This window comes from Asterias amurensis, chromosome 18, assembly GCF_032118995.1.
Source record: "Asterias amurensis chromosome 18, ASM3211899v1".
Classification (NCBI taxonomy): Eukaryota; Metazoa; Echinodermata; class Asteroidea; order Forcipulatida; family Asteriidae; genus Asterias; species Asterias amurensis.
In genome coordinates, this window is record NC_092665.1 from 15,554,214 (window position 1) to 15,578,672 (window position 24,459).

The 24,459-nt window shown below is 38.8% G+C and overlaps 1 protein-coding gene across 2 annotated transcripts in view; it reads left to right on the forward strand.

The window, feature by feature from the left end:
* Window positions 1-24,459, forward strand: part of LOC139950408 (uncharacterized) — a 78,991-nt gene that overhangs the window by 25,501 nt on the left and 29,031 nt on the right. For both annotated transcript variants that reach the window (XM_071949063.1, XM_071949064.1), the window contains exons 3-5: window positions 18,255-18,898; window positions 20,330-20,441; window positions 24,094-24,182. In XM_071949063.1, the coding sequence (XP_071805164.1) occupies window positions 18,255-18,898; window positions 20,330-20,441; window positions 24,094-24,182 (845 nt within the window). The remainder of the gene's footprint in view (window positions 1-18,254; window positions 18,899-20,329; window positions 20,442-24,093; window positions 24,183-24,459) is intronic.

Genomic DNA, 24,459 nt, shown 5'->3' on the forward strand with positions numbered 1-24,459 from the left:
GGATGCCAGCATCTTTGTAATTTTCTCTTGAATCAAATAACAGTTTTTATTGAGTTTTTATATATTTTTTTATGTACACCTTCTCTGATGATAAAAGTGTTAGTGGCCTTGGCGCTAGAACACCATACAGTGGGTAGTCGATGGGATCCATCGGGTGTCTGGCAGAGGACATAGGCCTTCACGGCATCCTGCCTACAATCCCAGTGTTTGGCATGAGGACGTGCGTGGGGTCCGGCCCTGCAGTTGGAGGCAATGAGGGTAGGGCCTACATTTTGTTCAGGTGTATGGCTGACAAAGGCATGCAACTTTTGAGCTGATTTCCTCTTTTTCTTTTCAAAATCGTGCCATAGCAAACAGAAAAACACTTTGCAAAAGTTAAGTGTGATCGTCAATTTCCTCTTTTTTTTTGCAATTAAAAAGTTGCATGTCTGCGACAGCATCTTAGATGAAAAACTTTCAAAATTAAAAACTTTCAGTGGTTCAGTGTTCCAAACAGCAGGGCCCAATTGCATGGCTCTGCTTACCATAGAATTCTGCGCTTACGGAACCCTTGTAGCACGCAATTCTAAGATACATAAGCGCAGAATTCACAGTAAGCAGAGCCATAAAATTGGGCCCAGGTCTGATACTTTAGGGAGGCAACGAAGGCGGTTGCCCCCATGCCCCCTGGGCCCAATTTCATAGAGGTGCTTAAGCAAAGAATTCCTTGCTTAGTAAAATCAGATTATCGGCCAAGACCCCACTCAATTGTTATGCTAAGTAAACAACAGCTAAATACCAGTCTCAAGCAATGTACATGGCATGAAACTTTGGCCAGTAACATGTGTAAAATAAGCCAGCTATTTTCGTGCTTAAGCAAATTTTTTGCTTAAGCAGCTCTATGAAATTGGCCCCCGGTCATTGCCCTGGTGCCCTTGAATTGCCTTGCAGTAGAATTTTACAATTTCCTCAAAGGGTACCCTTTACCAGAGAGAAAATGCCTTGGCGTCATTGCCTTTTTAAAAAAGAAGCCTACACAGGGCTGAAACACAGTGAAATTCTTGCCAGTTGATAACTTTGTTCAAGTACGAACATAATCAAAATAGTTGGATTAATCTATCTTGTGGACAACCGCAGTAACCTAAGCATAATGTTTTGCAGTCATTCATTCTTTCGGTTGATTTAATCCTGAGGGAAAAAATGTCGTCAACTTTCTTCAGGGTTTCATTATTTCTACTGATGAAGCAGAAAAAAGCGCACTTCCTGCTCACATGTTTCCCCAGTAGAGTTTTTCTTGTGTCTTTTTTTGTTTATTCAGCCACAGGGACTTTTAAATGGCGAAATACCAGCATGTCTGACGAATGGTTTAAACATGTGAAAATAACAACTCTATTGATAGAAAGTTATTATTGTTGTTCCGGGGGAAAAGTGCACTTTTTTTATTTTGTATTACTCCGAGCAAAGTTTTTGTTCAAATACAACTTGATCAGTATTTTATACTTTATTTCAAAGTTTGTAGGCTCAAAATGAATGTTGGAGTACACATTAATAAAATAATTCCTTATTTTGGGGGTGTTTATTCTTAAGTTGAGTTGTGGGTTTATCACCTATTATTATTATTTGTTTGAATTTTTTTTTAAATAGCTGTGTGCTTAGATACTTCTGAATAAGTGGTCATTCTAAATTCTGGTTTTTCAAGTTTCCTTGTTTTCCCTTCAGGATTCAAGGATTTTTGTTTTGTTTAATGTAACATCTCCCAAATTATCTTCAAGGTTCAACTCCCAGTAGAAGACCTTTTAGGACTACATTATGTCATCCTTGTTAAAAGGTCTCTTTTCATAACCACTGATCTGTTTTACTCGTACCTGGCCGTTTCCATAGCAGCCTAGGATCTTGCTTACTTTGATTGCTGCACATGCAGGAGAGTTGGGAAGTGGAGGGCAGGGGGGGGGGGGGCACACACCACAACAAACAACACACCAGTGTTAGTAAACACGTTAAAGCCCTTACAGCACACATGGATTTGAAAACGCATGATGCAAGTGCTCGTGGCAACAGATCCACAAGCGTGCTCAATGCACCGATAAGCCTCAGAAAAAATATGATTGCTTTTTTATTAATACGCCTACACACTTGAGGAAAATTGTGAGGGAAATATCTGGTGTGTTGGTTTGTCTTTTGGGAAGTTTTTTTTATTCCCCGGTAGCCACCTCAACCTGTTTGTGTTTGCTGGAGGCAAGTTGGGGTTTAGGCAGGTTTCCTGATGTGTAATGTTTTTGTTTTGTGTTTTTTTTCTTCTAATAGTAGCTAAAATGTGGATTGTTATCCCTGTTTTTATTCTCTGTATTCATGTACGAAGGTCTCAGGTCTGGAATTTCATCTTTGAGAGGGCAAGACAATTTTTTTTGCAAAGGGCACTTTCATTGGAAATTCTTTTGAAGCTTTTGATGGGGCACCAAGGCCAAGACCAGGGCAACAAAAGCCAAGACCAGGGCAACAAAGGCTATGGTTTCAGTGGGGAGTTCATGTAATTCCAGGCCTGTACTTTTTTATCTGGACATTTTTTATCAGTAGATCTTTTTTGTAGTACGTGATGATGATTGTATAGTAGCTTTATTTAGCTCTTCACTTTAATCTACTACATGTTTCTACACACAGGTTGCAGTGTCAATATCAGAAAGCCTGGTTTTGTTGCCCTCATGACCAAAGGCAGAGAGATTAAAAGCAACATATTTTGCATGTCATGCCCCATTTTAATTTTCAATAGAGGAAAATCGCGTGACAAATACTGTCGGTAAACAGTGGCTGTAAGCACAGGCAAGTAACGTCATTAAGTGAGAACATTGTGCACGTGGCACCATGGCTGTCTTTGTGTGTATTGTTTGTGTATTTACACATGATATTGCCGTAAAAAGCTCTGTTGTATGTTATGAATCATCCAAAATCATAATGCGGATGTGGTGTTCGGGGCTGTTGCTTAATAAATTTGAAATAATTATGCTGGTGTGTTTAAAGTTACATCAATGGTGGGACAGCTACAGGCATGGAATTACTCAGAAGTCATGGAGGCATAGGCCTTTGTGCCCCATGTCATGGCCTTGGTGCCCCTTAAAAAAGTATCTTTATTGCAAAACATTGTGAATGGTCTTTAACAAAAGGTCTGTTTCAAAGTTCAATTGTTACATTTTAAGGGTTTGGATCTTGTACTGGAAATCGCTGGTCAGATTTGTGAAGCTTTCCTGCTTTCTTCAAGGAATGATGCTTTTGAAACTAATTCTATTGTACTCCTGAGTGTTAAAAATAAACGAAAATATTAACTTGTGTGTACACGTACATTCACGTTTTTGATAATAAACTACACTTAATTAAATATTCCAAGTAAACCGGATTCTCCCACCATCCATGACTTTGCACTACGGATCTTTACATGAACAGTTCCAATCACTGATTCCACTCTTCCTCAGCCAATCGGAATCAGCGACCTTTGACCCCACACCCAATCAGCTCACCCCCATCTGCGCACCCCCCCCCCCCCCCCCCATCACCAGGGTCAGCCAGAGTGCATGCACACCCCAGACGTGTCCCTGCACTCTGAGGGCTTCATTTTCAAAACAAGACCTGGTGTTACACAGACTCCGAAATCCCTGAACAACAGCTTCGCCAGTCTCTCTATTCACCAATCCTCTATTGTCTGGCTGTGCGCTGTGTTATTGTTTCCTTGAAATGGTGTTCCAGGGACAGTGTGGAAGCTGCCTACAAACTTTACAAGTGCTGGTTTAGAAATCCCATGGTTTTTGTACCCATGCAGGAAAAAAAACAACTTACTCTAAGCTCTTTAAAAAGGTCAGCGGTTGGGTATTTTTCTGTTAGTGGCTTTCAACACAAATGATACTTTCAATCAGATTAATCACATTCCTGTTTAAAAAAAAGTCCAAGCATTAAAAGAGCTTTTTCACTCTTTGGGTTAAATTCCAACCTGTTTATGTGAAGTATTTAAAACACCACTGAATCTAGACACAGTTGGTAGCACATCCATTGTTGGTCGTATTTTATCTGCCAAACAGGCAGGTCTATCTGACACAAAGTTTATTCTTTCAAAATTTCCTTCAAAATTTGATTGAGTGACTCTAATGTTCTCTTCCCTTTTTATATGCACCATACTGTAAGGGTTAGTGTTGTTGGTGCTATGCAGTTTCTCATTTCTTTGTATTACAAAATTTGCCCAAGTTCTGTTTGATTTGACCTGCCCCAGTTTATTAATGCATGATTTTTTTTACCTAGACTAGTTGTTGAGAGGGGAGAATGTGTTACATTGTATTACTATGTAAAGTAATACATTTAGGATGTACTATGTATAACATTACAATGTGTTACATTCGTGTACAATACTGTTTACACTTCTTGTATTGTTATTATGATTTGTGTAGAGTACTCAGAATCAACACTACATTATAAACATTTTTTTTCCCCAGTTTGTCAGAAAACAATTTGCTACAATATTTATATCTTGCATGCAAAAGACATATCTCACAAATTGTGAAGCCCCATCACAATGTACTAACATCACTATGTTCCCAAAGAACCAAGGGCAGCAGATTCTGACACTGTGCTACTGCTAGGCTTAAAACTCGTTGAAAGACCTCTTTTATGAGTCTATAACAGTTTAATCTCCTCTTTGACCAACTAATTTATTAAAAACAAATGTTACCAACTGCCATTAGTCATGAGCCAAAGATATGTTTCTCTTTGTGAACCTCATAAAAGTGACCTAGATTTCAGCGTCCATCTGGAATATGCTTTTAATAGAAAAGGGTGTGCATGTCACATGATCACACCCAAACTGACGCATGTCTTTTTCTGAAAATTGTAAAAAATACTTTGACCTTCGTCTACTACTATTATAAAAAACAAATTATGCAGATTTTTTTACGAGAAAAAGCAAAATGCAATTATTTATATTATACGCCCTTCTTGTATTTTTAATCAATAATTTGTCATTATAACATATGGGGCTCTTGGTGAAAACGGTAGAGAGCATGTTTTTTTCTGAAGCGTTCTACAATTTTGGAAATCTGTAAGTTGCGGATCAGAGAGGTTAAGAATAGCCTTTGTTGTACCTTGTCTGGCCTCCTGCCACAGGCAAGGCAAGGGAAGTAGTGATCATGGGTTTGCAATTTTCTGTAGGTTTTTAGTCACAGTCTAATTGTTAGGGGATAAGCCAGCATCTCATGGGATCAGCTTCAGGACCCATTAGTAATACCAGAGGTCAGTGAATTTGCTGAAGCATATAAAAAAAAAAAAAATCAAGGACATTCTGGATCAGAATTTTGGAATTCAAAGCACACAGACTTGAAAGTGGGTCCTTTATAAAAAAAAAATCACTTGGTGATTATCTTTGGTTTTACATGTAGAAGCCCTCCTGTGCAATCTGGGGCTTTCAAAATGGTTTTATCATCTTTATGATGCTTGTGAATTTGATCTGAAGTGTAAACAGAAATCTATAAATAAATGTTGGTATGGGGGAGGTGGGTGGCCATATTTGGCTAAAATGTGTGCATTTCGCCCTGGTCTATCCATAGTGTTAGCAAGGGGGTTATCTGGGTTGTCTTTGGACACCCTGTTTTAAATTTCGACACCCTGTTTTATCTGTCATTTACTTTGTAAGTGACAATTTGGACACACAGTTTTTAAATTTCCAGCTAGTTTTACAAAATTTTCCCAAATCCAGGTTAAAACCTTGCAACGATTGATGGGTTTCGATGTTGAAAACTTCATATCAGTATAAACCAGTCTGCTGGGAACAGCTGGGGAATGACATTAGGTTGTCTATTCACCAGTCCTACTATTCACCCAGAGCAACAACCTTTTATAATAGAACTCATTTAAATAACGTAATCCCTTATGAGGACTATATTACTTAGACTATATATCATTTAGGTTGGTTGCAAATGCAAGCAGTGAAAGGAAAATTTAATTAACTGCAAGGTTATTGCTGTGTTTTTATGGTTTCACATTCAAAACGTTTTCCACAGGGTGTTGGCTTGCACTGGGGTAAAGAATCGAAAGTCTGTAAATAATTAGATTTGGTTTATTCATTAAAACATCTGAGGTTATTTTTATGATTTACTTTCTGAAAAGGTTCCTAATATTTTAATTAACTTGATGTCCACGTGTGTATCCATTCCTTGTCCCTTGTGTGTGTCGTAATGTAGCGAGTACATAAAAACTCTCACTCGCAGATGGAATTTGTTTTTGTCACCATTCTAATTTTCCATTCACTGTGGCCGTCAGCTTGCGGTTGGCGTCAATACTCCCTTAACTAAGACTTGACCTTTTCAGGATGGAAGGTATATACGTGGACTGTATGTTTAAAAAGAGGACAGAATGCGTGTGTAGCCGCAGGGGGAAATTTTGTGTACTTTTTAAAAGAATTCCTTTCACAGTGAAACCCTCCTGCAGACTGTGATGGGTCATGCAGCCATTCTAGTTTTTGTTGTCGTTGCTTCGAGAAGACGCTGGCAATTATTGATGATGGTTTTTGTTTACGTATGAGAGGGAGTTTGATCTAATATTAGACTGGGATGGGAGGCCTCGTGGAGGGAATGTTTGTTTATCTCATGAGCAGTTGTAGGGACGCCTCCACCATCTATCTTTATTAAGGCGGGAGGATAGTCACAGTTTTTAGAAGGAAGGACGGTTCATTTCAATAATGTTTTCTTTTTCTGCACTGATTGAAGAGATGGGTTTTTATTTGATTTTATTCATTGTCCTCTCAGATGGAGCCAGCTCTATGAAGAGACCTAGTACAACATTCTCGCCTTTCAAAATATTCAATGTCTGTTTATGTTGAGTCTGTAGAAAGTCCCAAAACAATAAAACAAACACAAATTGAATGTTTAAACTTGCTGTATAAGAGCTAACCATTCGTTAAAAATTTATGAGTTAAATAAATGAGTGTTTTAATAATGCTATTTTATAAATGGATTAATTTCAATGTAATTTCATTTGTATTCATCTATTTTTTATTATCCTGAATTTAAAAAAGACAAAGAAGAAAAAACCTACAAATATTACAAATGAGAGACAGTTACTTGGTTGTGGGACTATCACTACGTATGTACAGACCAGTTAATATCTCACCGCGCCTCATGCATACACAAAACGTACCAATACATGCTGTGGTTGTGTGTTACTAAGGCCTAGATTTATTCAGTCCTCGTTTCTGCTAGATACCTCGGGGAGTAGGGCCGTAATATTTAATGAGTTTGACATTTCCAATCGGTGATTCTTCAGTCTGCCTTGGCAGCCGTATGCACGGGATGTTTTTTCCTACCGATGATTATGACTGCAGCCAGCCAGGGCAGCAGAATCATAAGTGTGTCATAATCTCCAGCTAGGGCTCGGGCTGGGGTCGGGGAAGAAAATCTACCAATAGACAAACAATTAAGCAATCTGCAGAGGAAACGCTGGCCAATCACTTATGGATTGGATGAAGGGTCGATCTGAGGCGGGAGTGATTTTTTGTTCCCTTTTTTAATTTTATTTTTGAGTGGTGATATTATATTGGGTTTGAGAAATATTGATGTCTCGGTGATTGATGCAAATGGGTTGATTTTTAAGTGAAATTTAAGAGTGCATAGACGCAAGCAACTATCAGAAAGTTAAAGTGCTTTTCATCCAAATTCAATCGGGGAAAACAGGCATCTACTTTTTGATCATGTTTATTTTTGGTTTTGCTCATTATTGTACTGTTAACAAGTTTAATGTTCATTCCGTGTTAAGTTGGCCTTTCTTGATGGTCACAAAACGGAGGGGATTTTATCAAACACTCAGTTTTTTCACTCATGTACTGGGAATGAGTTTATGCAGCAACTTTGAAGACGGACTATTTAGACTTGTGTTTTGTGCACGCTGAATGCTGTTTAATTGAGTAGAAATGATGACTTTTGAGTAGAAACTGATATAGTTTGCTGTGCCCACAGGGGAAATCTTTCAGTAATTTTGTAATTATACCGAATAATTTTCAAGTATGTAGGTATGATCTACATATTTAATATCAAGTGGAAATGTTGTTTTAACGTCCCAGTAGTTGTTAAGGTCAGCACATCCAGGTTTTAAAGTCTGTTGTTTATATTTGGGGACATACAAGTTGGGGAAAGCTTGTGGCTCTTAAGTTCCTTGAAGCTCTTATTCCATTAAACCATTACAGCTAATGCACCACCCCATTAACACAAAAGTACTTTGTCCTGAAGGGGCAGGATTATTAGCTAGCCCTGCCACACTATTCCAGTTCCTGACATTATTCCATGGCCCAATGATAAAGTGACTATGCAGTGTGCAAATGATGGGATATTCACGCTGGCTCGAATAGCACTTAATATGTTTACACTTCTTTCACGAATTATTACCTGAGAAGTTGTGTTACGCCAGGAGAAATAAACTTGAGTGTCATGCATCTCCTTGATTCTTCATGAGGCAACAGAGTCTCTGTCTCTTTGTTTTTGCCGTGGCGTCCCTATTCATTTTGCTTTGTGCCCCTTGAAATGTTTCAATAGAAAGTTGAATTTTTCTCATATTAGAAGTGCCCCTACAGTATGTATTGTATATATCAAGGATTGAAAAAACTGTTTCCAGCCTTTCCAAATCGACCCTTGATTCTTTCAGCTGAAAAGGTGCTTGAAGCTGTAAACAAATTCTATTGTATGTACTGCTATTCTTAGAGATTGCACAAAGAGGGCGGACCGTGAACATTTTCTGACAATATTCCTCGGGAAGATATTTTTGTTTAGCTACTGACGTCAACGGAAGTTAGAAGTGAAAAATAGGCCATGTCTACACAGTAACGTACCACGGGGAAATATTTAATTTTCTATCCGTGTAGCTGGAAAGGAAGGTAGATACGTGGTTGATGGATCTCAATGGTTTTGTCCTTTGAGCAGAAGGAAAAGGGACTCGTTCCCTTTTTACAGTGCCAAGATGAGATGTAATTTAACTGGTGTCGGTCTAATGTTTCATCGGAGCTCAGCGCAGCCAATCATGCTCTTGCGTTATTCCCGCCAACCCTGTCAGCGAATTGCGTGCGTGGGTGGACCCATCCCAGTACTTCTTGTTTCCATTTGGGTCCAACACAAACAGAATTTGCAAATCAATTTCTGGGTCGGCACAGCACCTGAAATTGATTAAATTGATTGGAAGGGGCCCGTCCTATCATCGCGGTAGTACGCTGTACGCTTTCGGCTACGTAGACTAGGCCCTTGAGTGGTGCTGGCCTTTTAATAGTCGAGGCTAGGCACACGGGCCTGGCTCAACGAGGAAAAAGGGTAAATGAGTAGTTGTGACTGAAAAGGCTGGTGCTGCCTCTGTTAATGGTGAATGTCCACATCATCTTATTCTTGTGTACCTATTTGGCACTTATTAATTATCATGGTATATTAAAAACGTTCTAGTATAAAAATATAAATATTAAGAACAGTCAATAAAACCAACACTAGGATCTTAACCTGCCACGATTCATACTGATCAACTGGGATCATACTCTTCATACATGCCTTTGGGTTTTCAAGAAGGAACAATGTACACATTTCCCGTTAAACACTTTGCACTCAATATTTCTTTCACCAACTCGCAAGTTTCAGTGCCTGAGGAGAGTTGCTTTTGATTCTCGCTGGAGACAAATGAAGATTGACCGAGGCAGCCCCTCAATTTCGAAATTTCCTTTTTTCATTTCTCCGGATCGCAAATTGAAGATCAAACTACACGTCCAACTCGATTAATCAGTCCCCATCTTTGGAAGCGTTGGCTGGCAATTACACGGTGCCTTCATTTTGCCCCTCTCTCCGATCCAGGGGCTGCGATCGCAGCGAGAGGGGGAGAGAGTAAGACGGTCTCAGGGAGAAGGAGAGAGACTGTGATTGAGGGCTGATGAACTCATTACTGCCAGCAAATCCCTCCGAATAATTGCAATCAGATTTGATGAATGAACAAACAATAGCGAGAGTGGGGGAGAGGCAGAGATGGGGGGGGGGGGGGGAAAGATTGCGAAATTGTTCACGGGTGAAATTAGTAAAATATAAGGTTGCACAACACATTTGTTATGATTATCAACAACAGGCCTGTTTGCTTTGTTTTTGAAAGGGCACCGAGGCATTTTCTCCTTGGTAAGGGCACCCTATGAGAGAATTGTAAATTTCTACTGGAGCATTTCAAGGGCAACAAGGGCAAGATGAGGGGCATGGAGGCAATCGCCTTTGTTGCCTCTGTGACATGTGATGTTAAAAACACATTTTTTTTCTTCATCATTCATTGGTTGTTTTCCCTACGTTACTTTCAGTACCAGCTTGTGATCAATATTTTGTTTCAACTCATTGAAGTTGGTTATCATACATTCATACAAGATAAGTTAAAATATGCACTTTGAAACCACGATGTATACAAAAATACAGCCAAATAAGGACAAAGTTTGGTTCTGCATTCTATGAGTCTACATCTGGTCCTGAACTGTACCATGCAGTTATCGTTTCCCATTGTTTATCATATGTTGGGAGAAAAATTATTAACTTTACGGAATGCTGTTGGCTATTATGTCCTTCCTTCCTACTTTCATTATTAATCTATTACGAGTGAGAATTTTATGAGTGGGAAAAATATGTTTGTGACATGGACTGGAATTTGGAATAAACAGATGGAAATTAAAATAGGTCTGAACAGGGAATTCTTATTTCACTGTAAATCAGTTTTTTGTTTGTATTTTATTTTTTAAATCCAAAATCAATATTCTCTCGGCTAATTTAATAAAGCTGCAAAAATAAAGGTAAATTTAAATCTACTTGTTGTCTGTGAATGATTTTATGTACAAAACTTTACACTGATACCCAGCTTGTGAACAAATGCAATTGTAATCTTTTTAGCTTCATGACATTTCCTGAGGCTCAATGTAAAAAAATAATAATAATACATCAAGTTCAATTACCAAGATGAATTGAGGTTTTAAGTGGAGACTGAGTTTACATTAAAAATTGTTTCCATTTTTGCTGGTACTGTCTGTGATTTAACTAAATCTACAGAGTTACAGGTACTTAGTATATAGGAGATCAGGAAACTTAAAGATTTAGGCACCACTCTAGCCCAGCTGCCGTCGTCGGTTAGAGGGTTGGCCTGGACTGAATTTTGACCTCTCTTGATTTTGAAAAAGATGGTGAACAAAGAAATGAATACTTGTTTATTTTACCAACAATTGTTATAATAATAAGTCCCCACAGTTCACAGGTGATCACAGTGGAGAGGTTATCACAATAAACAGTTTTTTCCTCTCTTTTAATTTGAGTCCGTCATCATCATCATCATCATTATCATCAAAGGCTCCCTCTTGGAGCAGGTGTCTTGAATGCTGAAGTGTCCATTATGACTGTTTTTGACTGACGCAGGGATTCGATATATTAAAAGTGCATACTTCACCTCCAAGAAAGAAGATGAAGAAAAAAACCCCTGATTTGATAGTGTTTATCTTTCTTCATTTTGTAATAACATTTTGTTTCATAATGTCTCGGTTTGGGAATGAGATGAGATCAAGAAAGCAATCGTACCTGAAGTGGTTTGATGAGTACTTCATATTGGAGTATGTTGGCTGGTCGCTAAGGTTGACTCACCAACTCTGTGTGCTTAATTTATACTGCGATTTTCTTGAGCATTGAGATTGGATGTTAGCGTCGTTAATATCGAAGTAATTGCTTCGAACTGTCATTAGGATGTTGTGTAAGGAATGGACGACACTCAAAAAGTAAATTTGTGATAAAAAGACAATTTGATTTTGTGTGTCTTGAGCAAAGTGAGCCAAAGTATTGCCAACTTTGTGATTAAACAAACATACTTTTTTTGATGGAGACTTTTTGAACTGTGAAGTTGAACACTATCATTGAGTATTTTGCTGTCTGATTAAACAAAATACCGAATGGTAAGGGACAAAAGTCGCTGTTTAATTTTAGTTTGAAACTATGAAGTTGAATTATTAATAAATGAAGTAATATGCCTGTGATATTTTTTCACAGGACTCGGGGAAAGTACTGAGTATACAGTGCTAACACACATCGGTGTATGGGTAAAAACCAAAATTAATAATAATTTATAGTTTAGGCTAAGATGAGAGTTCCAAGTGAAAAGCTCCCCCTTAACTTTCCTTGCATATATTTTTCCATTCCATGTTCTTTATGATTCATCGATCCCATGGCAGTTTTCAGCCTAATCCATCATAAATATACTATTCACCTGTTTTTATGCCACACTAGACTGTCCCTCTGTTTTTCCTACCTCCCTGGTGATGAATAGAACAGCCCATACTTTGGCCTCTGCACACACATACTGTACACACAGAGTGTGTTCCATGCGTGCAGTGTAGGATGGTTTCATTATGTATTCAAGCTGTTGAGCTGATCCCTGAAACTGACCTTATTACCTTTAATCTAAGGGAGCCTGCCATAGCATCCTGATCATTTGCATAACAATAGCCATTAGACTTACGTGCTCATTTAAGATTAATCACTTTTGTGGTTGGTTAATCTACTGTTTTCAAGGCCTGACATGTATATTCATAAAAGCGTTTTGTGTTTTTTGATTTAACTCGCTGAATGAAAAGAGAATCCGATTTTGTGTAAATTTTCTCGGAATCAAATTATAATACTGTTGTACCTTGGAGTTAATAGTTTCATCGCTGAATGGAGAAAGAAAAAAAAACCCTCAATTGCTTCTGAAATGAGATATAAAAAAGAACTTTGCAAACAAATAAAAAGGAACAAAACACATGGCCTAATGGTTTCTGTAAACACAAGTAGCGTTTGACCTTTCTTTTCCTTTGCTTTTTTTCGGTGGTTAAGATTTAATCGGTTGAAATGTCAATGGTGAATATCAGAATAACCTTGCTGGGGGATTATGCAGTGTTTTCTTTTATAATGCTAACTGATATTTGGTGTCTGCGGGTACCTTAGCAGACCTGTTACCTTGTTCATTGGAAGGCCATGTCGGTTTTTTCCTTGGCAAAGGGCACATATATGTACAAAGGAAGTAAACAAATTGCCTTTGAGTACTTTAAGGGGCAGTGAGGCAAAAGCAAAAGGGGCATGGAGGTCACTGGAAAAAAATAAAATAAATAAGTAGCACTGGGGTGGATTTCACAAAGAGTTAGGACTAGTCTTATCTCGAGTTAGGACCAGTTACTCGTCCTAACTTAGGACTACCCAAGCATTTTGTTCATCTCCTAGGACTAGTCCTAAGTTAGGACTAGTCCTAACTCTTAGTGAAATCGACCCCAGGTCCTTACTGGTTGTGCACTTTGGGTTACTAGACACAATTGGCTGATCACTTTTTTTGATCAACCCCAACAGCAAGGTAAATTTCTCTCAGTCTCTCTAGACTTTCATAAATGAAAGTTGGTGGGACGTGGGACACTCTTAAAGGAACACGTTGCCTTGGATCGGACGAGTTGGTCAAAACAAAAGCGTTTGTAACCGTTTTTTTTATAAAATGCATATGGTTGGAAAGATGTTTTAAAAGTAGAATACAATGATCCACACAAGTTTGCCTCGAAATTGCGTGGTTTTCCTTCTACTGTGCGAACTAACATGGTCGGCCATTTATGGGAGTCAAAATTTTGACCCCCATAAATGGCCGACGTGTTAGTCGACGAGGTAAAAGGAAAACCACGCAATTTTGAGGCATGTTTGTGTGGATCATTGTATTCTACTTTTACAACATCTTTCTACCCATGTGCATTTTATAACAAACGGTTACAAACGCTTTTCAAAGACCAACTCGACCGATCCAAGGCAACGTGTTCCTTTAAAGAAGTTGTGCAGAGGAGCGAGTCTAGGTTACAGGGGTCACCATGTTGTTGTTGTTTCTTCATACTTCCACATTATACAGACCCTGTTGTAGGATAAAATTGACCCAAAGTCGCCTTGCCAGCTGTGTTATTACAAACTCCATAGAGTGCTGTAGCATCAGACTAGGCAGATAAAAAAAACCGCAACTAGTCATTTTATTTTTAGTGCTGTCCTTGCTTATGCATAGAGTAACTACTTATAATATTGTGTGTATGCTGTGGCACCATTAGTCCATGGGCTAGTGTTATCCAAGTGGCTGATATCCCATTGGTTATGGTGCATTCATTATTGAACAAGGATGGTATGGAGTTGTAGGCGCACAAGCTTGATATTAGATTCCATTGGCCCCGGGGTTACCGTGTGTGCATACGTGCGGACTGGAGACATTTTGTTTTTTTTGTGGGTGATGTTTTTCGTGGCATCTTATTGGTTATGGTTGGTGTGTGCTATTGGAGGCACAGCGGGGGTTCGTTTTTTTCTGTTTCAGAGTCGGGTGGATGTCACTTCTTCTTGACACTAATTTTCATACTCGTCATGAAAACAAATGTTTGTTTTGACTGTATAGTACACAATAATATTGTGTTCACTTCTCTGATTGTGCTGGAAATTCAAAAGAAATGTACAAATGGTACTAGCGGTAAATTTTGTTGGTCATTATTTTGTTTTTGTTATTATAAAATGAGCTAGGCCCAAGAACCTAATTTTGTGTTCAGCATACTTTTTTCCCCCACACGGATAACGGGCCACACACCTTTAAACCCTAACCATATTTTTTTGATGAGATCAATATTTGTTTCATTTGTGCGCTTCATTGGCAACCAATTCAGAGCTGGTAGACACACCCTTGTTAATGATTCAATGAAACGTTGCTCATAAACAGCTGCCCAACTTGGAAATTTCGTCCTTGTTACATATTTGATCTATTTTCAGTTAGCTTTAGTGTGCAGGGTTTGAGAGAATATTTGTTCTGAGTTTAAAAAAAAGAGGAGAAAAAGTATTTTATAATTATAACAAGGTGCTGGTCATTTTAAGTACACTACATAACTTTTTGTCTGGTAAATGCAGACTGCTTTAGGAATTCGGCCTATATACAGAATTTAGTGGGTCTGACAAAAAAGTCGCAGACAGTGTTCATAAAATACCTGTGAAAATTTTGGTAAAATTACTTTGTGTGAGTCAGCAGAAAGTAATGGGAAAACACAAGCACCACTTTTGGTACATAAACACATTGTCCTCAATTTTAGTTGTCGCAACCGAAATCAGCTGTTACATAAATAAATAAGTAAATAAAACACGGACATAAATAAATTGGACGAAATAAAAGTAAAAAAACAATTTTTTTTTAAATTACTGTTCTCTGATTATTATTAATCAAATACATTCCAAGAAATTGATTTGCATTTTAGGATTTTATGGGGAAAAATTAACAAGATAATTTGGGACAAATATGGAAGTAGTTTTTGTCTGGCAGCATTGTTAGTGTATAGCATTGTTGTACATCATTACTTAAAAACAAATGTCTTCAAGGTTATGATTGGCTTACATGTACTTATGACACTCAAAAATAGTGTTACTTCATTCAGCTGTGTAATAAATGGATTAAATTGAAAGGAAACCCATGGATTTTTCCCCCTGAAGTTTGAAGGGTGAATATAGTTTGCGATAAGAGTTGGCGAAAATCTAATTTCCTTTGCCAGTCTGCGTATTTTGTTGTTCAATTCGTTCCCGGGCCGGCAGAGTTCAAAACCAAATTGAATTTTCTTTATTTCCGTGATAGTTGGATTCTTGTGAATTGTGATCACACACCCTGGTGTGCGTTACACAATAATTAAGTTAGGGGACATTATTCGGAGTGTTGTTATTCCTTGATGAAGTTTGCGCGGCAAGTTTTTCCTTATGTGGTGAATAGCTTTGTGTCTATTCACAGTTTTTGGTTGTCTGGATTTTTATTCTTGATTAGCATACAGCAATGGTTAACCCATGCAGACACTATTGGGCAACCATCGAAAGCCAGTATCTGCATTACCCAACGTTACCTGAAATAAGTTTAAGCACATATCGTACAGCACAAGAAGGTATTTTTTTTTAACTGACATTGACAACCTCATACATCATTTCAGTCACCAGCCATAGAGTACACACTTCCTTGAATGCCATCAAATAGCTGACCATTATGGAAATATACCCCAACTGTCGTTATAAAACTCTGGCTGAACTACACCACATACCATACAGTGTATTATTATTGTACAAAGCTATAAATAAAGGCAGTCAAGCTGTATGGGTTATAGCATATGTGTAAACATCACATGATGCTCAGCTGACGTAATGCTTGTGGAGTGGCTAGTAATCCTCATTGATTATTGGTTCGCTGGTGAATTACTGCCAACGTGGAACTAGCATGTGGGTCCCCCCCCCCCCCAAGACCTTGTAGAATTATTAGCATAATGGGTAGATTGGTTGTTGTAAATAGCTCCATGGTTGTACAATACATGAGGATGTTGTTGTGTTTGTTTCATGAGGCTTGGAGTGACATGGACAGTGGCCTCCAGTTTTTTCCTCTCTCAGCTCTAAAACTGATCCTGCGTTCCCACGGAAACAACTTGGAAAACTTCATTTTGCCCTTCTTCTGTTCACTTTTTTTATATAGGTCTGCACGTCTTCTAAAACAGAGTGCATTTTTTCCCTGTTCTCTTTGCTTGGTAACTGAAACCGAAGCTAAGATCAGAGGACAATATTGACCAATTTTGAGAATGAAAACCAATATTACCATAGTTTATCTAGGATTCTGTGCATAGATAGCCACAGTGTGAAAAGTAGTTACGTTTCAGGAACTAGATGGGCCTACATGTCAATATAGCAGGATCAGTCAGATTGTTGACTCCAGTTTTACAGAAAAAAAAACAATCTGAACATAAGACATGGCTTTACAGAAGGACGGATCATAACTCCGTGGGTAAGCCACAGCCCTGAATTACAGCACAACCCCGGAAGAAAGAGGCACAACCCATAATCCAATTTGATAAAAGAATCAATCCCTAGGTTATCCCTAGGTTACTGAACCTGTTCCTAAGGCCCCTCTCCTGCGTTTCTTCCTCCGGTTTGGCGAGAATTGACGGCCGAGTCGGAGGCGAATGGGGAAGAGACGCCATAATGAAGTTGGTTTCGGGTGACGCTTCAGCAGTACTGTCAGCTCAAGTCGATCGATTGGTGAAGAGCTCGTGTTTCTTTTCTCCCCGTATGGATTTGTGAAGTTTAGGGGCTGTGGGGGAGGCTTCATTACACACTACATTCAGTTCGGTCTATGCCATGTTGTGAGGAATTTCCTGTGTGAAATGTCAAAGGTCATTTGAGATCCAAGGATGAAATAATATTGCAGGCATTGAAATCTGAGTGCTCCCTCTCATCTTATTGTTCTCATCTAATCGTCTTTAAGAATCTTGACATCCTTGGGGTCTGGAAATTTACAGCACAGACCTGAGACTTCACACGTAGGCAACAGAGTCAATAACGCCACTAGTCCTTGCCATAATTCCCTGTGAATTATTCCAGTAATTATCATTTTGATTATGCAGACGCTATTTACCAAGTTAATATTACCATGCTCTTACAAAAATAAAGTATCATGCCTGCGGCATTATTGTGGATTTTATGCAGTTCACGTTTTCAATTTTAACAAAAGAATTTCTGTTAATAGCATTTTAAGATTGACAGTGGCCTTCTTGTGTATAACTGTAATTAACTGTATTTCCCAATACCCAGGCATGCCATGGAATGTCCTGCCTTCAGAATGATGTGTAAATAGTATCCCAGCCACCCCTTTTCCTTTCATTGAAAAACTGTCCAAGAAACTACAAATAATAAACTCAAACAATCCAAAGCAATTACAAGCCGAGGCCATCCTCCTTCGGTTGCATCCCGCGTCTTCTGACCCCAAGCTCGTCCTGTGCAAGGTTTTTAATTAAAGTATTGTCAAATTACAACTGACTGCCCACTGATTGAAAATGCAATATGGTGTGTGAGAGGAGCGGACAGACTCTTGGCTCTCAACTATGCTCTGTGCTCTGTAAAACAGGGCTAACCTCGAAACGTGTGGAGGTTTAACTATGAAGTAGAAGCCAAGTTAAAATAGAAAATAAAAAAAGAAAAAAAGATTGAAAAGGTAACTGTAAGGTTATTGTTGCGATGATTGTGGGTTATGGGTATGACACACCCAGGCAATAGACACTTAAGGGTGTGGGTTCGAATCCTGGTTTGAGGAACTGTTCCTAAGAATTGACTTTTCACAACAATGAAGCTGAAAACTTATTATTGTTTTAAAGTACTAAAGTGGCTTCATGATTGATGAGTGATAATTGTAGATTTTGGCTAAATTTAGTCTGATTTTTATTTTTATTTCCACAGATCTTTAGATGACAGATATGACCACCCAGGAACTAATTATGAATACGGCAGCCGTGGATATGATAGACATTATGGAAGAGACTCGGGAGCTTACCACGAAGAGGATAGTTTACCTGTGTCATACCGCGATCGATCGCGAGATCGGACTTACAATCGTGGTGTCAACTACTACCAACATTCCAGCAGCACTAGAACTGAGTCAAACTTTGACACACAGCAGCCGCCGCCACCTCAAACACAGCAATCGGACCAGGATTACCATTTCCCTTTAAGGGACCAGTTTGCCACGACGCGTGGCGATGGGGACTCGTACTCCGACTCTGGCGCCTCCAGGAAAGCGCGGAGTCGAAACAAAGTGACGCGCAGAGCGGGCTCTGCTAAGACCACGAGTCGATCCCCACACTCAGGGTCCGTCACACACTCAACAAGGAGTTTAAGCCGATCACAGAGTCGGTCGAGGAGTCGCAGCCGGAGCTCGGACTCGAACAGCAGTGCCTCGGCGGCGAGTGAGGAGAACTGGGAACGGCGGTCGCGGAGTAAAGAGAGTGACCGTGAGAGTCGAAACACGGAGAATACACTGAGCTCGGCTGGGTCCAAGAACGCAGCGGGACTCTGCGTGAGGAACTTGCCAACGCGATCTAGCGGTATGTGTCCATGGAAGTTATGTTTGAGTCTATTACCAACGTGCCTGAGCTCTGATGGGATTTATATAATATCCGGATGGAAATATATTTGTTGCTTCTCCTGTTGGATTTAAAAACGAAAGTCGTCTTTCCAATCATTCGCAAATGCCTACGGGTCAACCTGGCATGGGCTTTTGATCGACGTCCCTGAAAGTTCCTCCAATATCAAAGCTGCCATTTTTATAATTTCTTGTGAAGGTGGCAGTTTTGAAAAAAAAAAATATAGCACGGTGAAGTAGAGGATTTATTCTTTAATTCTCTAGGTTTAAATAAAATGGTTTGAGGGAGAGGTTGATGAGGTGAAAGTGAGAGATAAACGTGTTAAAAAAAAAAAAAAAAAAAAAAAAGGTGAAATATTTTATCAAAATATGGCTCAGGTTTCATTGTTCAGAGTCGCTTTTTTAGGCACATGGGCAAACACGTGCAAAGATAACAAAAAAAATGATTTGCTTGCTTGAGATGCAAAGGGAACTGTTTGTTCTTTATACCAGTTTGCAAAGTACACTGGAGCCAATGTCTTCATTTCAGATCATAAATTTTTAGAGTCTACCATGGAGGTAGGAATGAGTTTACCGAGCCGTATGTGATGACAGTGTGTTCAAGATGTCCATATGGTTTTAGTTGCAGTTTCACTGTGTACTGTTTGGGTTTGGACTAAGACTCAATTTCATCAAGCTGTTTAGCAGGAAAACATTGCTTAACTTGACCATCTGCTTAGCAAAAAGAAGACAAAGCAAAGAACAGATTTTTTGTTCTTAGGCAGCTCTATTTATGAGGGTGCTGGGGTGGATTTCACAAAGGTTAGGACTATGTCTTAACTTAGGACTAGTCCTAGGCAATGCTAAGAGATAGGACCATCCAAGTTAGGATGAGTTACTGGTCCTAACTTAGGACCAGTCCTATCTCTTAGCATTGCTTAGGACTAGTCCTAAGTTAGGACTACCTTTGTGAAATCGACCCCTGGTCCACTTCATATGGCTGCACAAAGTCTTGTTTAAAATGTCTGCTAAGCAATCAATTAGTATGGAACAAGTTATAAACTATGTACATAAGATGGTATTTTGGTATTTTTCTGCTTAGTGAAATTAAGTTGCGCTTAGCTGTTTTTAGTGCTTAGGCAGCTCCGTGAAATTGGCCACTGGTTCCAATTTCATAGTGCCGTGCAATCACAAAAAGTAGATAAGCACAATAAAATGTTGTTACCAGAATATGGTTACCAGCCAAAATACCATGTCACAAGTACTATTTGTAACTACATGTAATAGCATGCTCATTTCTGCTACAATTGTTGAACAATAATTTCCGCTTAAGGGAGTCAATCAAATTGGACCCTGGTCACAAAGATACATATGGACAATATTAAATTGTTATTGCAACCCCCTTGTCTATTAGACACGAGTATTAAGGATGGGCTGTTTCATGAGTTCAAGAAGTACGGCCAGGTAACAGCGGTGACCGTACATGGAACGGGTGACGACAGAGCTGGCATCGTGTTTTTCAAAAGGTGATTTAAAAAATTGACATTCCTTTAGCGGTATTATACGGGATTGGTAAGGACAAAAAGTGTCTGAAAAACTCACTGGACTGATTTATATATATTTTTTTTCTTAGAAATGTTTTCCTCTGAAATAAAGTCACAATAATTTGAGAAAAACTGTTTCTGAACATCTTAAAAAAAAAAAAAATCCAATATGTGTTTAAACAGAGTGTTTACACGCTGAAAATTCTACAAGGGTTTTCACTATCTTGTTCTGACTCGCACAAGCCCAAATTTTCACAGGCGTTCTTTTTCATGTTTGATAAATCAAAACTTGAACACTGTTCTTTTGTCAACTCTACCAATCTTTTATATTATGTATAGAGTGATTAATATATTCATTCATTGTTTTCTGTGTAGTTTGGCTAGCATGTGGCTTACATATTTCAAGTCCTCTTATCCTAATCTATGTAACTGCACACCAAATTGTGTAACATTTACATCCACATTTAGAAAATTATCAGTCTGAAAGAAAACACCGCAGTTCCTCTTTAAAAAAAAAAAGAACCTCACTTTAATAAAACCCAGCGCGCCTCCCTTCGTCTCCGCATGACAGTATCCCCCGCTCCCAGCCCCCCTTGCCCAACTGACTCCCTCTAATTGAGTTTGTGCAAGATGAAGCACTCGCCTGGCATAGTGCCTTTTATGATAATGATATGTGCGTCCCCATAGAGCCTGTGTGTGCGTCATTCTCCCCCGTCGCAGGCAAGTGCTCTGATTGGCAAACAGCCCGTGGAAAGTGGGTCATGTTTCCTATGCAGCCAGCCACTGCAACGCAAAGCAACGAAACCCATCCGCTTTCTCTTTCATGTCGGTTTTGTTTTTTAACCCGCTGTCGACATTTTGTTTTTCCTCGGCATGGAAAGGCCAGATAGCTAAGCTTGTGGGACATGGGATATTACATTAGTTTTGGGTTAATTTGTAGCTACTTGTTTTTGTACATGTTCATTGTACTAAACTGGCGACAATGGCGACTGAAGACCCATCAAGTAACCTCTTGCTTTGTACAGTGTGTACGTGCATTGAGTGTAGTTTGATATCACTATGAAAGTTTTGTCACCATATTTCAATTTTCATTTAGATGCAGTGGTAAAAAAAAATAAAAAAAAAATCTATATTTTAAGAAAGTGATCAATGCCCATCTGAAAGTTTTGTTTTTCTTTCTGGCTCCCTGCATCAAGGTTACACAAAGTTAATGCACTAGAACAAAAACAAAAATGATATTGATATTGAATTGTATACTTTGTAGGTTTCACTACAGTTCAACAAAATTTCTCTTAAATTTGTTGTTTTTTAGCCAGTTTCTAAAAAGGCAGCGGGACATTTAATTTGTTGAGGAAAAAAACAAAACCAAAACATAAAGATAATAATGAACCTAGTTTAAAAAACCCATTGCAGTTCATAAATTCTCTCATGTCATCACAAGACTTATCATCAAGACAGTATATCTGGCAAGGCATCTTTGCCCCCACCCCCTCGCCATTTGTGCCCCAGTCTTGCTTGCAAAAATGCCAAACAGAATGAGATTTTGAGTGGTCGATAGACGACAAGACCTGACGTAATTAAATCAAACGTATCCGAAGGATCTTAGAAGCAACTCTCTCCAAGCACAGAAGCCGAACTGCTCCTGACGGTTTTAATGAGCGCGTCCCAGTTGCATCACATTAGCATAAACACGAGAGATGAGTTGCAAAATGAAATGTAGGGAAACAGGCTACAAAAACTAAAAACTAAAAAAGCCGCCATGCGTGTATCTAGGGCGCGCCAATTTCTTTATCGAGACTAATTCTTCTTTAGCCTGAGTTGCACACAAGGGGACAGCTAGCAAGATGCTTCTTTTGTTGACGTTATCTCTAGCGTGGGTCAATTGACCGATATCTCTCATTCTTCTAGCTGGAGGCAAAAAGTCTTCCACTGAAATGAAAATGCCTCTAATACTAAACCCCAAAAATCTGATTTTCGTTGTAGACTTTTCATCTCACTTAGTTTAGAGGCTGATTTTTAATATCATGTCTAGTTTCAGTCCTGTGACAAGCAAATCCATTTACCTTGCCCCCTTTTCATTGGGGGGGGGGGGGGAGTTTAAAGGAGTTTTGTGCAGAAATCAGTGAACTCTTTGGAATAAGTTTTCACCAACTTATTAGGAAGTTTGTTGCTATAAAAATGCCCATACGGAAGTTGTTGTATATGGCGATCACAAATGCAATCATTTCCCAAGTTAAGTATTGTTTGAAGCTTTGCATGGTGTGGAGAAATAGGAAGAAACTATATAAATAAACAGTAAACTTGCGGGTACAACCATGTGTGTATCTCTTTTGTGTGACTGTTGGCTCTGAGAAGAGCCGGTTTGGTCTTTACGTTTCGAACAGTAAACTCTGCTTGTCCTCAGATACACATGGTTATTGGTTGTACCCCCAAGTTTACCTTTTATTTATAGTGTCTTTTGATTGCCCACGTTGTTTGCTGATCAGTAATGACGACAAATGTGGTGACATGTTCATACGTACGCAATATCGCCGGATGTTTTAATTGTCCAACACACAGATTTAAATAAACTGTCACGCATCGAAATAACGCAAAATACACCCATCTGGATGTCTAAAGAAAGACATTCACTAATTTGGTTTTCAAATTTATTGAGCAGATCACCCAACTTCCTGTCTATCGTTAGTTTTTTAAAAGGTTAAATAGTTTCATTTTGTTTCACTGTGTGGGTTTGGGGCTTTGCGACTAACTGATTGGCTTAAATTTTGACATGTGGGTGCCTCTGAGTACGTCATCCGTAATGTTTTTGTGGATAATTCTGGCCGTATCCTGTACAGTTGTGACTGCTACGAAGCCAGCATTTAGGGAACTTTGTTGTTTTGAACAATTTATTCTTTTAAAGTAAAACAAAATATTTCTGACTAGCACCTCGAAACAAAGATATCAATTCCAACACAACTTTTTAAGAATTCTAACAGCAAGGTCTAGTTTCATGATGTTACTTGCTTTTGAATTCTGCGCTTATGACATCCCGAAGAGCGAGGACTTCTATGGGCCGTAAGCGCAGATTTCCGTGGTAAGCAGCCTCAATGAATTGAAGCAAGGATCAAAGTTATGCGGACACCCATGCTTGGCCAATATGAAATACATTTATTGAAGACACTGATGGAATTCAGGCAAGCTCTTTGCTTCAATGATGGACTGAAATCTGATATTTCGTGAAGGGAAACTTTCCTCATTATTTATCACAAGTTTCTGATCTGATCTTGATAGACTGTAAACCACCTTGAAACATTTTGTGACCTTATCTTGTATTGTGTAACAAATTAAAACAAAATATCTAAATTTCATATTGTGTTATCACTTTGGATGAATTTGGAAGAGGTCGAAGGTTTATATTTCACGCACAAGTGGACATGAAGCCAGTTGTGACTCGAGATGAGAAAAACATGCAAGAAACTCGCTGAAGTCAAAAGACGTTCCACATTTTGCGAAGTATGCTGAGGTGACAATACAGCTCACTTGGTATTTGCAACCATGAATTAAGAAGAAGTGTGTATGTCCTTGGTTACATTGTTTCTCCACTGCACCTGTTAGTGTTCTAACCTTGATAGTATCGTCCTTAATCCTGCAGAACGGAAGATATGGAGAAGGCTCTGGCAGCGTCTAAAGGAAAACTCTTCTTCGGCTGTGAGATGAAACTATCGATATGGGATGGACCTGGTAAGATTTGCATTTGATTTTTTTTTATGCGTGATTTCTTTTCAGTATGGCTGATTCTTTTATTCCAATTTTAAACCTCTGGCTTTTTGTGTAGGTTTTTAAGAGTGGTTTTATAAAACAATATGTGTTTCTCGTTTTACTTCTTGTGTTGTGAACAAGGTTATTTCAGCTACCTCTTTTGGCTTGGTTGTGGGACTATTTAGGCTGAAAAAAAGGTCTATATATTTTTTGTTGAGAAAGAGTTTGCTAGAGTTGAAATGAGAGATGGTTGCCAAGT